Genomic DNA, 15,639 nt, shown 5'->3' on the forward strand with positions numbered 1-15,639 from the left:
ATGGGTGCTGTGTATGCAGATAAAGGGGAACCGGGCCAACGCCCAAGTTACATAGCCTGGGGGAATGGCATCTAACATGGGTCTCTCTCTCTCTCTCTCTCTCTCTCTCTCTCTCTCACACACACACACACACGCGCTTACACATGGAAGCTCTCATAAAAACTATAGTGTTTTCTGTGAAACAGTATTGAGAGTCTTTGTCAAAAATATGATGAACCCTTGCATTATGAAGCCTTGTTTGTACTAAAAAAAAAAAAAAAAAACTACCTGATGAGAATGTGTGAGCACACTTTCTAGTATTATATGAAAATTACTAGAGTAGCAATTAAAAATATTTATATTTCAAACATGAGGGAGAGATTTTGGTGGCTCAAGACTGGAACAGTACTTTTAGAATTGACCTCAACCAGATTATTCAATAGGAAAAGATATATGATCTGTAAATTACCCTACAGAGACACATAAGAAGAGAGAAAAAAAAATAAATTATGAATTAAGGTGATCAGATGATATTGTTGATATTCTGGTTGACTTCTAGGTCACATTCTGTGGTTTTTCTGCAATCACTCTTAACAATTTCATATTTCGCATAAACACAAACAGCCATAGCTATTAATTTTGCACATGAGATGCACGGTAACCTTGTACCGAAAACCCATTTGTCCGTCTGTTCGGGGCTGAGGTTCAGTTCACTGTCTACTTCCCTGCTATTGATCAGGTCCTCCTTTTGCTTTCTTCCACACCTTCCTGATGTTATGGCTCTTTCTCGCTATGCGCTGTCATCATTTGTTTGCCCTCACCATCCTGATGGCACAGTGTCCCAGACAGCATGGAGGTTAAAGGCGTTTGCATCCACAAAGTATCTGGTCTAAGTCCAGCAAATGCAACCAGCATTTGTTCTTCACCTAAATTGTTTATTTTTTGGTACCTGGGGGCTGCAGGCAGAGTAGTAGTTGGAGCCCCCAGTTTCCCATCTACCGTGGTACCCTTGATCAAGCTACTTACCCTGAATTTCTCCATTTAAAGCACCCTGCTGTGTAAATGAGTACATCGTTAGAAGTATCTCAGAACACAGCACTCTCAACATAAGATGCCTTGGACACCCAGGGTAAGAACCATCAGTTAAATAAAAATTAGTAACTGATATTTATATAATCATCATCCACAGCTGTACAGTTTTGTACACGTTACACTTGATGTATTTGCATTGTTTTTACCGCAGTAAGGGGGCTGTTGGATTCATCAGTTTCTTCGGACTGCAGAGATTTATTCCACGTGGAACGGATGTAGAAATAACGGTGGTCTATTGTTTGAGAAGAACAACACCTCTGAAGCCGACAATTAATTCTGGGTTAGAGCTGAGGGTTTCATTCAGCCCTGTTCCATAAAACAGTTTAGGTTCTCAATAGATATGCAATAGAATTGGTCAGTTTTGCGTGTGTGCGTTTAGTCCTTATTCCCCTCGCCTTTCTGCTCCTCGTTGTCTGCATGGCAGAGACGGTAATCTGCCCGGACACACCTGTCTCCAGTACTGCTGATGCCTGTGTGACCGCTGAGTAGATGAAGGGGGAGTGTGTGTGGGGGGGGGTTGGCGGACAAGACGAAAGGGGGATGTTAGCACGGGGGATGTGGGAACGCAGGGTGTGCGAGTAGAGCGAGCGGGAGGAGTTGCGCGGGGGGCCGCCTGCACTGAGCCGTCAGTTTTTATTACCGCCGCCGTCTCGTTTCCCGCACGTTGCGCCGGATGTCCCGGAGAACAGGACAATTACGAGGCCATCCTTCAGGGCCAGACATGGCGCTTTTTTTTTTTTTTTTTACAAGTTTGTTGAGTTTGGGGTCTTTCTGCTCCGGTATACGGCAGCCGACATTGTGCGGCGTTGACCCCGGTGCGGGCAGCACACGAGGAGACAGTATGGCTCTTTGTTCTTGAAAGACGCCTTTGGGGAAGCGGATGAATGATGCGAGTGGGTAAACAGTTTGTTGCCTGTGTCACTTTCGATTTGGGATAAATGCACCAGGCTTTCCCTGCACATCGCACTCATCCCCCCTCCCACCAGGGCTGGGGTGAATACCGGGCTTGTAGTGCACAACGTGTGCGAGTTTGTGTGCATATCGCAAAGGGTGTGTGTATTATATGTGTGTGTGTGTGTGTGTGTGTGTGTGTGTGTGTGTGTGTGAGCGGAAAGCAGGGGAAACGGAGGAAGAGAAGGATTAAAACAAATGTGCACATGATTATTTGTTCGATCCCTCATTATTTATTCCACCCCCCCCCCCCCCAAAATGAATCACTGTATGTATGTTTTTTGTGTGTATGTATGTATTTTTTTTGTCTACTCTACAATATGAGCCATTGGGAACCAAAGTAAAATTCCTTGTATGTGTGTGCGTACTTGGCCAAATAAATCTGATTCTGATGTATGGGTGCATGTCTTGCTTCTGTGAGCGCTGCGCGAGTGTGTGTCGAGTGAGAAGAATGAAGATGAAAAGAGGATCCATATGAGTATAAATACAAATTTGTACAATCGCATGGAAGCTTCTGAGATGTTTCCACGTGTCTGTTTGCCTGGAAGTATGAGCGTGTGTGTGTGTGTGTGTGTGTGTGTGTGTGTGTGTGTGTGTGTGTGTGTGTAATCATCATTCCAGTATGGTTACATTCCCGAGTCAGCGTCTATCATATATCCATTTGAGGGACAATATCACGCAGCCTGTTGGCCTCTCGGGAATCAGGGCACGATGCAGTAGCATTTCAATGTAGCCATCACACACTACCTTCAGGGTGATTTATCTTGGATGTGGGACTGGATGCGTAATGGAGCCAAATCCCTGGTAGGGATATCCCCCTCTCCTGCAAGGGATGGAGCGGGTGTCTCTTATAGCCTCCGGCAGGGATACGGGGTGGAGGGCAGTTATTTAGATGGGGTCTGATGAGCCCTCATGGAATTGCACGGGATGGAAAAGGTCGCCACCTGGCGCCTTGTCGGGGTTGATCTACAACCCCTGGGCGAGAACGGAACAAGATGGGGGTCGCGACACACCCGCACACACATTCTAGAAAGAGTCAATGGAAGACTTAATTGGTTTTTTGACAAATTTGTCATTCGGCCTAATCGGTGATACGGCCCTGCGGGCAGAGTGACTAAGTACTTCGACTACAGTACTTTGTGGTATTTAACGGTGCGTCTTTGGATCGGCTAAGCGATCCTCGTTTATATCCCTCGGAGGACGGACCGATGAAGCAAAATGGACTGAACGGAAAGTCCTCAACGCTGAGATGCGTTTCTAGCGTGTTGGATGCGTGCGTGTTTGTGCGAGAGCACGAGCGACAGCGTCAGGGGTGATCGGAGCCCATCTTTGTGTCACCCTCGCGATGCCTCGATCGCTCTTCCCTCTCCTGCCTGCTCGCTCTCATCTTGTCTGTCTGACCCATTTCACTGGGCTGTCGTCGTGCAATTCCCCACTGCATTCGAACTACATCTCGGACTCGAGCACCATCTTGGCCATCTTGCAATTGTTACTCAAAAGATTTCACCCATAATCCCCTGCACAGATCCATATTTAACTGTGTATGTGTCTGTGATAAAGCAGTATTCAATTACGATTAATCGGGGAGCACCGTGGGCTCCAGTGTTTGTTAGAAACCATCTCAGTCTGTATGGATTTTTTACCTGTTCTCACCGTGTCTGTGTGGGTTTTCCTCTGGGTGCTCTGGTTTCCTCCCACAGTCCAAAGGCATGCTGTTCAGGTTCACCCATAGTGTGTGAGTGACAGAGAGAGCGAGTGTGTTCCACTGATGTACGGATGAGTGACCCAGTGTAAGTAGTGTATCTAGCAGTGTAAGTCTTCCGGATGCTCTGGTTTCCTCCCACACTCCAAGCTAAATAAATAAATGTCAATAAGAAGCAAGAAATAAATGAATAAATAGTCTTCTAATACATGTCACTCTGTGTCTGGTTGTGTTCAACAAAGTGCCGTTGACTGAATCCCCCTTCAGTGTTGTTAATACTGGCTGTCCTCCTCCTCTGGCAACACGCAGGACACACCGGTGGGGACTTCCGTGTTCATGGTGAACGCCACGGACCCAGACCAGGGCACAGGGGGTAGCGTGCTCTTCTCCTTTCAGCCGCTCTCGCCGTTCTTCACCATCGATGGAGCGCGGGGGACTGTCACGGTCTCCCGACGCCTTGACTATGAGATCACCGCAGCCTACCAGCTCACTGTCAATGCCACGGTGAGGGGACAGAAAGAGACACACACTTAAGTTACACATGTATACTGCACCCACATAGATTCTTGAACATGACCCTTTATGAAAAGAGTGAGTGTGCTTTTACTGTAGCCATGTTCCTGTGTTCTTACCGTCCCTCATCTCCTGAGCCTATTCTGTCCGTGGCTTTGTCATATAGGACCAGGACAAGTGGCGTCCTCTCTCCAGCCTGGCCAACCTGGCCATCATCATCACCGATGTGCAGGACATGGACCCAATCTTCATCAACCTCCCATACAGCACCAACATCAATGAAGACTCTCCTCCGGTCAGTCATCGCACACGTACTCTCCCTGCCCCATCGCTGTACACATACACAGGGAAACACACACACACTGTGTAGGCTGTCCAAAAATAACTACCATTTTAATTAAATGTCATCATTTTTACTGTAAAGAAGCACATTGACACACTACATGGTGACAATGTGGACTGTTGTACTAAAGTGGAAGAGCACTGATTTCTGGTTTCCACCTTGCCTTGAGGCTATGGGGTCGGGGGGGTGTTTTCACGCTCTGGCTGAGGTGTGTGTTGGACTGAAGGCAGTTTGAATGGCATGGAGCAGAAAGAGGGATGGGCAGTGTTTGCAAAGGTGAAAGTGCGAATCCCTACTCGGATGCCCTCCAGCCCCCCAGAGGGACCCTGAGTGAGGCTGCGGTAAATAGGCAGTAATTAAGGCAGGAGAGGCCCGGAGGGTCCCTGAGGACACGTTCCAGAAACGCAATTAAAGCGCAAGATTAACGCTCCGCCTCAGCTGGCCAGCGGCTTCCAACAAAGGTCAGACGGGCCAGGATTTATCACCTAGGCTCGCAGGGCAACGGCACAGATTTACTCACTGTGTCAAGTCCCAGGGCCTGAGGTGCAAGGGCTTCTGGGGGAGGCAGGGAGCTTCCAAACAAAAGAAAGAGGAAATTGCAATGGGGGGGGTGGCTGTGCTATATTTTTGGGGATTTCATTTTCTAGCATAACTGTCAGTATGTTATCTCACTGTGCACGCACACACACACACACACACACACACACACACACACACACACACACACACACACACACGAGACTGCACCCATGAGTGTGAGCCATGTGTTCTGTTTTCTGGAGAATCTGGAGGAACATGCAGCGCCTCCATGAAGCACTAAGGCAAGAAATCTGAACGAGTCTCTGCATTTTGTCTATTAATTCTCAACATTCCTAATGTTCCGTCAATCATCTTTTCTATTTAAAATATATTACTCACATTCCCTAAGACAAAATCTTAAATCCACTATGTAATACACACACACACACACACACACACACATTTTCAGAACCGCTTGTCCCTTACGGGGTCACGGGGAACCGGAGCCTACCCGGCAACACAGGGCGTAAGGCCGGAGGGGGAAGGGGACACACCCAGGACGGGACGCCAGTCCGTCACAAGGCACCCCAAGCGGGACTCGAACCCCAGACCCACCGGAGAGTAGGACTGCGGTCCAACCCACTGCGCCACCGCACCCCCACTATGTAATACTCAAGATAATAATAATAATAATGATGATGATGATGATGATGATGATAATGATGAAAAGCAGCTTTGTTTGGAGAGCCTAATGTGTCCTATGACATGGACATGCTCCTTCTGTCCTTAAAGGATGCTCTGGACCTTCGGTGCACTTTTTCGTCTCCGCTTGCTCAGTGCCACCTTCCTCGGCGCTGAAGGGAGAGGGGTGAGGGTGCAAAGTGGGACGGCCTCTATCTTTCCCTCTCTCCACCTATCTCTGCCGACTGTAGTGAAATGTCAGCCTCCACATTTGCATGCATATTAATGAGGTGGGAAGGCAGCTCTGGCGGGAGGCTCTGTGACTCCCCAATCCATCAGCTGTCAGGGGGGAAGGTCAGACGGGGAGGATTGGACGCCGAAGTCCGCAGCCGGCCCCTGCCTCCGCGCGCCTCTGCCATCAGTGGTCTGTTGGGACAGTCCAAGCCCTCGCCCTGCTGCTGCCCTCTTGTACATCTACACCTCGCTGTACTTTTACTGCTCACAAGTACCGACTCTTCCTCTTACCACTATTGCTCCAAAATACACGTTTTCCCCCGCTACCTGAAAGTAGAGCGTTCCTACGAAACCTTTCGTAAGCCGAAATGGCATAAAGCGAAGATGCGATTACTGTTAATTGATATGGGAAAAATTTTTGAGCGTTCCCCCACCCAGAAAATAACCTACCAAATAACACATAATAATAGTAGGAATGTTGGACGCAGGCAAGTTCAACGCAGCACGTTGTCTTTGTTTCGGTCGCCATGATCGAAACACTTAATTACATCCGGTTTTACGCTAAGTGTGGCACCCTTACGAGCTCTTAGGCTTTTCTCATACCTTAGGACACGTCTTGCTAACGGACGCACGCAATAAACGGAGATAAAGCGGAGAGGCTCACAGACAGTTCAAAGCTCTGGCGGCTTGATGCGAAGATGCTGAGTGTAGTTCCTGGGGAAGGAGCTTGGTGGCGCTACTCTCGCTGCTCGGGGTGCGCGCTGCCTCGATAACGGCTCGCTGGGAAACGAACACACACACACACACACACACACACACACACATTGTCAGAACCGCTTGTCCCACACGGGGTCACGGGGAACCGGAGCCTACCCGGTAACACAGGGCGTAAGGCCGGAGGGGGAGGGGACACACCCAGGACGGGACGCCAGTCCATCGCAAGGCACCCCCAGCAGGACTCGAACCTAAGACCCACCAGAGAGCAGGACTGTGGTTCAACCCACTGCGCCACCGCACCCCCGGGGAAACGAACACTCAACGCTATTTTCGTAAAAGCGAAAATCCTCTTTGGATTTCTTTCGGTTACATTTACATGTATTCATTTATGAGATGCTTTTCTCCAAAGCGATGTACATCTCGTAGAAAATATAACGTGTTCTTTACGTGAGCAGAAAGAGACACTTAGATGCAGATTCTTAAGTGCAGTTAGTTTGTTTCTTTCCGCCGTATGAAGCAATGTTCATCACATGAGTAGCTGTATAAAATTTGATGTGAATATGCAAATCACCTTCCTAGTAATAACTTTTTTTTTTCGAGATACATATAAACATTTACGTTAGATTACGGGAGTAGCTGTGTAAAGGTTTATCTGGGCATCATCTTATAGTTATGGTGCATGAACATTTACACCTTACATGAACTTAAGAGATGATGGACAATGCGAGTCTGGAAGAGGTGAGTTTTAAGACCTTTTTTAAATGCGGACAGGAATTCAGCAGTTCTGAGTGAGAGGGGAAGGTTGTTCCTCCACAACGGAGCCAGAACCAAGAACCTCTGTGCTTTACCTTTCGTTGTGGGACTGCCAAGCGGGCAGATGTGGAAGAGCACAGGGTGTAGCGGATGATCAGGTCTCGTAGGTATCTGGGAGCGGTTCTATTGATACATTTACAGACAATAACTAGGGTCTTAAATTTGATCCAGGTAGCTATAGGAGGCCAGTGCGGAGAAACGAGCAGAGGAGATGCATGCGAACGCTTCGGCAAGTCAACGCCAAATCTCTGGTTGGTTACCAAAACAGGTACTAATGTAGGTCCTTCGTAAAAGCAAAGTGGACCAAAGCAAACTTTTGAAAAGCGGGGGATACCTGAACCTGTACACGTATTATTTATCCCATGTTCTACAATGTCATTTTTCACCATGGTTCTTCTTCCGATGCTCTGCAGTACCAGTCCTCATTCTACCGTTCCTACCCACAATACCCTACTTTTAATGCTGCCCTTACCGTACCGCAGCACGCACCCTATCCCTTACCCTGTTTTAGCTGTTTCACAGTAACGGCCCAATTTCTCACCGATCCTCTCATGCACAACTACTATCAGAAGGTACCATTTAGAGCACTGTGGGATGAAAACCCGAATTTCTCTGACTTTTCCAAGAGCTGCTGACATTTACAAACAAACAAATATGTAGCGTGTAGCGCTGTCAGAGGTCATCTGTCGAGCCATCTCTTTCATTCTCTCAGCCTCCTGCCCGACAAACACACACACACACACAATAATATTCCGCATTTTGTGCCTCGGCTGTATTTCTGTTGTTTCTGACATTTAAACACTTTTTTCTGAGCAAACGCAATTTTGTTGTCATGCGCCTCATCTGAACCAGCGAAAGGGAAAGGACTGAGATAGAGGAGAGAGGGCAGGAGGGTAAGAGCAGGCAGAGAGGAGGCAACGCGATAAAGGGGCTGAGGGAAGGAGCGTGTGTGTTGGGGGCGGGGGTGGGGGGGGGGTAGATGCCATGGAGCAAGGGGGGCGATTGAGCATTCCCGTCGTGTCGACAGCGGGAAAATCTCTCGAGTTGTCCTGGCACGTCTCGATCGGCGAAGACCCTCCTCTTGAAAGGGCTCGTAATTGATTTGGCTGTAATTGGTCACTGACAGGAGATACTTTGGGAGAAATAGAGCATAAACATCCCTCAAACATACTCTGCAGGATCGATGGGAGGCTGGCAGCTTCGCATGTGCTTTTCAAAGAGCGAGTTCCAGGTACCTGGACCATATCTGGCCGATAACGAGGAGGTCAAAGGACGCACCAAATCATTTCGTTCCAACACAGTTTCTCACTTGTTTTAATAATGAGTCGCGCTGCTGTCTCACGGTGATTGGGTGGCGGAAGAGGGCGTGGGTTCGATCCCCACTCGGTGTGTGTGGAGTTTGCATGTTCTCCCCCTGTCTGCGTGGGTTTCTGCTGGGTGCTCTGGTTTCCTCCCACACTCCAGACATGCTGTTCACCCATAGTGTGTGAGTGACAGAGAGAGAGTGTGTGTGTGTGTGTGTGTGTTCCACTGATGTATGGGTGAGTGACCCAGTGTTAAGTGGTGTATCTAGCAGTGTAAGTCACCGCGGTGGATAAGGTGTGTGGGCTCATAACACTACATAGAGTTCATTGGAAGTCGCTTTGGACAAAAGTGTCTGCTAAATAAATTAATGTAAATGTAATTAAAACCAAAATGGAAATGTGCATTTTAGAATAAAAACATAAATGCTTATTTGTCATGTTTTTTTTCTTTTTTTTGTGTGATAATTGTGGTTGTCTATTAATAGAGTGTGATGCTTCAGGTCGTCAGAGGCTTCAAGCTGTTCGTTTGTGGTCTTCGCAAATAACAGTTTCTCTTCGCGTGTCCGCAGGGCTACGAGGTGCGGAAGATCACTGCTATCGATCAGGATCGCGGAAGACCCAGAGGAATCGGTTACACTGTCGTCTCAGGTCTGTTTCTGGCGTTCGCTCGTCTATCGGCAGGTAGATTAATGATGCCCGCATTTGAAATCAAGGTTAACACCTGCGATACAAATTTGTCTCTGCTTTTCTGGTCATTTGGATCTAAAAATAAGTATAGAAAAAAGCCGACTAATTTGTCAGGATTGTCCAGGCCTGCACCTGAGTCCCCCCCCCCCAACCTTCTGTAAAGTACCCTTTTTTTTACCATTTCATAAAGCATGCACCCCCGATGTAGGGGTTACCCCCCCTTCTTTTGGCAGCTCTCCTCTACTGTTGCATTGCGGCCCAGTTGTATGCGCTCAGCAGCCTTGGATGATAGTTCTGCCCCCCGTGGCTGCAGATAACTTCATCCTCTGTGGACTATTGAGTCAGCTGCTGTACAAGACAGGTTTGATCAGTATGAAGCCAGCAGCACCTGGGTTTCAGAGTGAATACGTACCATGTTTACATGTATTATAGTCCAGACAACTAACTGAGAACGGGAAGAAATCCTTTCCTTTTTTGGTTTGCGCCTCTGTGATGATACCGGATTACACGTTATACGAATTGTTATTATTTTAATTTACTTATTATCCTTTTCTTTTTTTGCAGCGTACAACCGTGTCTAATGCACCATAAAATATACAACGAAGCTACAATAAGTTGTAAATTATGCTTATAAAAATGACGAGCAAAAGCTGAGCAACAATATAATCCCAAGCACAGTTTTAACAATATAATCATACGTGCCATTACAAGCACAGTTTAATCATCAAGATTGAAACTAGGATCAGTGCATCCAACGAGCAAATGAAATGGTCACGGTCTTTAGCAATTAAACGGTATTTAACGGGATCTAACAGGTAGCTGAGATAGAGTACAATAAAAATGTTGTCCGGGGAAAAAGTGCAATAGTGGCGTGTTGTTGTGATCTTAAGGGGCACGTCTAAATAGAATGCAAAAAAAATAATAATAAAATAATATAGGAGAGAGGAAGTTTGAGCATCTGTTAATGCAGCACTCCAATTTTTATTTAAACGGCAGATAGTGTCTCCCAAACTGCCGAGCATCTTAAGCAGGGGGTCACGTGGCTCTTGGGGAGGGCGCGGTATACAGTGCTGTGGAGGCCAGAGCCCAACGTCTCTCTCTCCTCCTTATCCAAAAACAGCTCAGGGTCTGAGTAACCACGTACCCCCCTTAACACCCCCATGCTGTGTCCAGGCCTGCGTGTGCAGCGCACCGCCGTTATCCACTGCTTGTCTTGACCTTTTAACGTACGGCCGCTTCCTATAAAACTGTTTTTGTGGATAAGATTTTTATTACAGTGAAAGCATTTTGCATACACTCTCTATGTAATCCCACACATGAATAATATACAGTGATCATATAAATATAAATTAAAAATATAAATTAAAATTAATCACGTTTGACTCCGGCTCGGGACAAGCGGTTGTACGCGTTGCATTGCATTGCATGCATGTTTGATAATCATGAGTTTATTCTGAAATATATTATTCATCTTTTGAACAATATAATAAACTAAAAGGCTGATATGCTGTATATGAAAATATGTACATTATGGCCAGCCTTCGTGTATTATACATTTCATATAATATGCACTGTATTAGAGGGTTAAATATTTTCTCATAACGGGACAAGGGCTTGTTGACATTGTGTGTGTGTGTTAATATATCCTTTTCATAAGGGTGTGTGACCCCAGCAGGGCATTGATCTGACCTAGATCTGTGGCATCAATCACTCGGCATCCAGACGGAAGTGGTAAAATGGAGGTACTCATAACCATGCATGAGGCCAGAAAAGTCGAGTAGCTCCCAAATCAGTCACTGCCCCCAGCAGCATGTTATTAGCAGGGCGCTCAGCCCCAGATAAGTAATTGTCATTCATAGGGCTTATTCTCGCCATACCCTGCAAAGAACGATAAGAAGAGTGGCAAACTGCGAGAAACAGTGTGTGATGGCTGCGACTCCCCGGTGCAGCTGGCGGAGCGCTCGGGCCCTGTCGCGCCCCTGCCGCACGACCTCGGGCATGTCGCTCGGAGCCACCGAAGGCCTGTCGGGGGAGCGAGGCCGTGGCGCGGCACCGCGGCACCGCCGGCGCCAGCTGGTTAATTTCCCTGGCATGCCGTAGGGGGGTTGGGGTGGGTGGATAGCTGGCAGATGACAGGGAATGCAGGCGGCGATGAAGGCGCCGGGCCCTGCCGGAGTCTGCAGAGCCGCGCTCCTCGTGCGCCTCGATGCCGTCAGATGCACAAAGCACGGGGCCCGAAGAAGAGGCTGCCGTAGCGATGCGTTTCAAAGCCCTGCGCAAATCCTGCCGGAAAGAAGGACTCATTACGACCAAAGCGGCGCGCTCGATTTTCAGCGCACAGAAGCAGCAAGGTTTTTAAGTGCACCTTATAAACAGAACAGCTTTTTAATGCAAAGTCGTGCCGAAACATTAAGAGGACATTAAGTGTGCCAGACAGTAATTGCTCCCAGCCGTATGTAAATCATGAGTAACAGTACAGTGCAGAGCCGAGGGAGTGGGAGCGTGGAAATCTTGATACAGCCGTCAGTAGTTAACAGATAATGACTAATGAAGGATAGCGCTTTGTGGGATTTGGGTTTCGGGTGGCTGCGAGGGCGGGGTGCTTGCGTTCCCGCTTGGCTCCTCCCTGGAGGAAGAGCTGCGGTCCGCCGGGATGAGTCTCATTAGTTCGGCAATTGAGATAAATGCAGTTTTAATTGCGCGGGTGATTTATGTTAATGATCTGGAGACTCTCGGATCGGAATTTCTACACCCTCTCGCTTTGCTTTGCTGCTGTCTATCTCTCCTTCTCAGAGCACCATGCGCTGCGAGATTAGGGCGGACGTGTTTCGGGAGAAAGCCGCGTTCTTGCTTTCGTTGCGGTTTCCTTGCCGTTTCGGACACGCGGTCCAGTGAAACCGCGCACGCCATGCGGCTGGGAGACTGACCCCAGAGGGTACCGCAGTTCAACTGGGAACGCAAACCACCTTTGGATTGAGCCCAACCTTACTTTTTAACCCATACATGCACTCCTGGGACTTTTGGATGGTGTTTGGTTGAGATCTTTATTAATCCTCATTAAATCCTTTTAATCCTTGAAATACTGAGAATAATATCAGCAGGTGTCTTGCTGGTTAAGACTATAGACATGTAATCTGGCATGTGGTGAATCAAGTTCCAGGAGGAGCCCAAATCCCCCCCCCCCCCCCCCCCCAAGATGGTACCTCAACTGCTCTGTTCATCTACCCAACTGTTTCGATGGGTCAAATAGCGATGTCGTGTAACGAATCAATGGAGTAACAGGTGATGATACCAAAATACTACGAGAAATGAATGTTGTCTAGAAGTCAACAGTTGCAATGGATCCCTTTTATGATCCACGAAAAACATTATTTCACTACACGTTCGAGGCTTGTCTTCTCGTGAGGTTTCCTGCCTCGTTGGCCTGTTTCTCTACACAGATGAGTGTCCTGTCAGCAGAAATGTTTGCCTCCCCTGGCTGTGAGATTACTGCTACCATGGAAGGTCAGCGATCTAAACAAACAAACAAGGTAGCTGATTTACTCCTGTGCATCAGTGTGTGGTTAGCCCTTGAGAAGGTGCTATGCTTTGCAGGAATCAACACCGATATCCGCCCTACACCCCCTCAACTTGCGGAGGGCATTTTCAGGAAACCAAATTCATGCTCATCGCTGTTAGAGCAAGAAATTCTTTCCCGAAGCTTATACCCCCACTCCCGGGCCAGCTTTCTTGAACCTCTTTGATGGATATTACATAACATATCACAATGTAGGTGTCAGCAGTTGTTCTTTATGGTCAACCTTCTCACAAAGCCACGGAAAAAGAGTCATCAAAAGTTAACACACATTCTTTAGACGCTGGTGCGTTGTGAAAAACATCCAGATAGGAAACGTGACCAGAGTGGACTCTATAAAGCGGAGAGGTTGTTTCCTTTTATAGGAAACAGGTCGTGAATGTGCGATATCTCGGTGAGATGGTTTCAGCCTGATGCTTCATAAAATACAAGGATTGTCGGAGTCTTTGACTTGTGTACCAGCTTCCTCTCGGTTTTACCACTCAACGAATCGCTATAGAACCCGTAACATGCTGAGCATGTGTAAAGTCACCGTGTCAGATGTTGCTCCTTCCTTGCTTCCCAAGAGCAGACAAGCACCTAACAGGGCCATTTAATTTCAGTGTGTGTCATTATTAGCTTTCCAGCCGGTCAAATTTTAGCAAACTTGCCATTTAAGCTGCACATAAGCATTAAAAATGTAACACTAACACACATGAGCCTACCTTTCTGAAAGCCTTTACCACTCTATGAATGTAAGAAATCAACATGACTACAGCTGGCAACACGTGTAATATCTAGGTTCTTGTATCCTTCGCAGCAGAGTGTGTGTTGGTTTGAGCTTTTGCCTTTGAAGGGGGAAGAACTGGGTTTGAAACCCTCCCCCTGCTCTTCACCCTTGATCAAGATAATCACCATGAATTGCTCCAGTATAAGTTACTCAGCAGATTAAACAGGTAATTAATTATAAATGACTTAGTACACAAACCTAATACCCTCATTTGCCTTGGAGACAGGTGTTGATCACAGCGGTAATGGACCACATGTGGAAAAGTAAATACAAACTGTGCAGATACAAACAGTCAATAGAGCTGATCATGGTTTTAATAACTCATGAACAATATGAGGCAGCAGGCAGTATAGTGGGAAAGAGGTGCCTTTGGATTTGAATGTAACAGGTTGAAAGCCCACCTAGTGCTGTCAGTCCCTAGATTAAGATTCTCGCCTTATTTTACTCCAGCAAAATGTATCCTGATGCGTAAATGGATGAGTCACCATGAGTCACTTTGAAGAACAGCATGAGCTAAATGAATGAATGTAGTAAAATGACAGATGCACATCGTTGTGATGAAGCTGGCAACTAGGTAATGGTAAATATCAACATTACTCGAACATGACCAGATCACTGTAGGCAAACTTCTCAAATGTAAGTTTCAAGAATGTGCTGCTACATTTGCAAAATGTTCTCACATTTTTTTACAGCCTGAAAAAGGTATTTTAGCTTTGCCAGCTGAGAAACAACCATCTTCAATGTGTAGCCAGTCTGATGCATTAGACCCATCAAAGCGTATGGCCCCAAAGTTTGGAGTTCCCAATTTTTGTCTTTATTGGCGTTTCCCTGTACATTACTAGGTAGCGCAATCAGCATAATTATCATAAATTACAAACTCTGTGCATCCTTATTTGTTATCTTACCATTGTGGTATTTCACATTTTTCAAAGCTGGACCTGGATGCCTTTCTAAATCAGTGCAAAAGGTATGAACAGCTGAAAGGAGGTGAGATGATAAAGTGTCTCTGTGGGACGGCCAGAGTGGACGGTGGGGAAAAGATGACAGCTAGATAATTACAAAACTCCAAATTTCAAAACTCTCTGATGGTCCTGAGGACAGATATAGTTGAAGAATCTCAGTGCTTTTCTGCAGGATAGCTGGTTGTCCCTGGATTTTGCTTATTGCAGCAGGTGATATGGAACAGAAAAAGGGGGGAAAAAAATCGGAAACTCTGGTTTTATACTTATGCCCAGAGCGACATCCTCCTTTGGTTCCTTGATATCGTCTTCTAGGTCCCTCTCCAGTCAAGCAGCAAGGAAAGTGTCACTCCCTGGGGGTGAGGTCTGTGTGACTGAGGTAGCGCCAGCAGCAGGCGGATGTTGCCAGGGATGCGAGGTCCATCCGAGACCCGAGGGGCTGCAGGTTCAAATTCCAGATGGGATGCTTTCCACTGCTTCTGAAGCCTTGAGCAGCAAGTCAGACTCAAACCAAACGTATGTGTAATTCCCTCTTTGTGAACGTGTTTGTCGGAATAGTAATCTGAATTGAGTGAATTGTGTTTTGTCGTTCTTATCAAATCCTAATTTACAGTCATAAGAGTCTTTGGTTCCCCAGTCTTCCGTGGCCGCGCTACTCCTGTTCTCTCTTTCTCCTTGGGTGCTCAAGGCTTTAATAGATGTACAAGTCAGCATGGAGCTTAAACTCTTATTAAAAAACCTGGCAGTCCAGAACAGGTCTAAAACCTTCTTCAGAGACCAACAGTTCAACAGAGATTCTAAA

The 15,639-nt window shown here is 46.9% G+C and overlaps 1 protein-coding gene across 1 annotated transcript in view; it reads left to right on the plus strand.

Annotated features, from left to right (window-relative positions):
- The window catches only part of cdh23 (cadherin-related 23), a 201,967-nt gene that overhangs the window by 67,569 nt on the left and 118,759 nt on the right, over window positions 1-15,639 (plus strand). Inside the window, exons 6-8 of the mRNA XM_029254210.1 lie at window positions 4,034-4,228; window positions 4,404-4,532; window positions 9,418-9,496. Of these exons, the coding sequence (XP_029110043.1) occupies window positions 4,034-4,228; window positions 4,404-4,532; window positions 9,418-9,496 (403 nt within the window). The remainder of the gene's footprint in view (window positions 1-4,033; window positions 4,229-4,403; window positions 4,533-9,417; window positions 9,497-15,639) is intronic.

This window comes from Scleropages formosus, chromosome 8 (assembly GCF_900964775.1).
Source record: "Scleropages formosus chromosome 8, fSclFor1.1, whole genome shotgun sequence".
NCBI lineage: Eukaryota > Metazoa > Chordata > Actinopteri > Osteoglossiformes > Osteoglossidae > Scleropages > Scleropages formosus.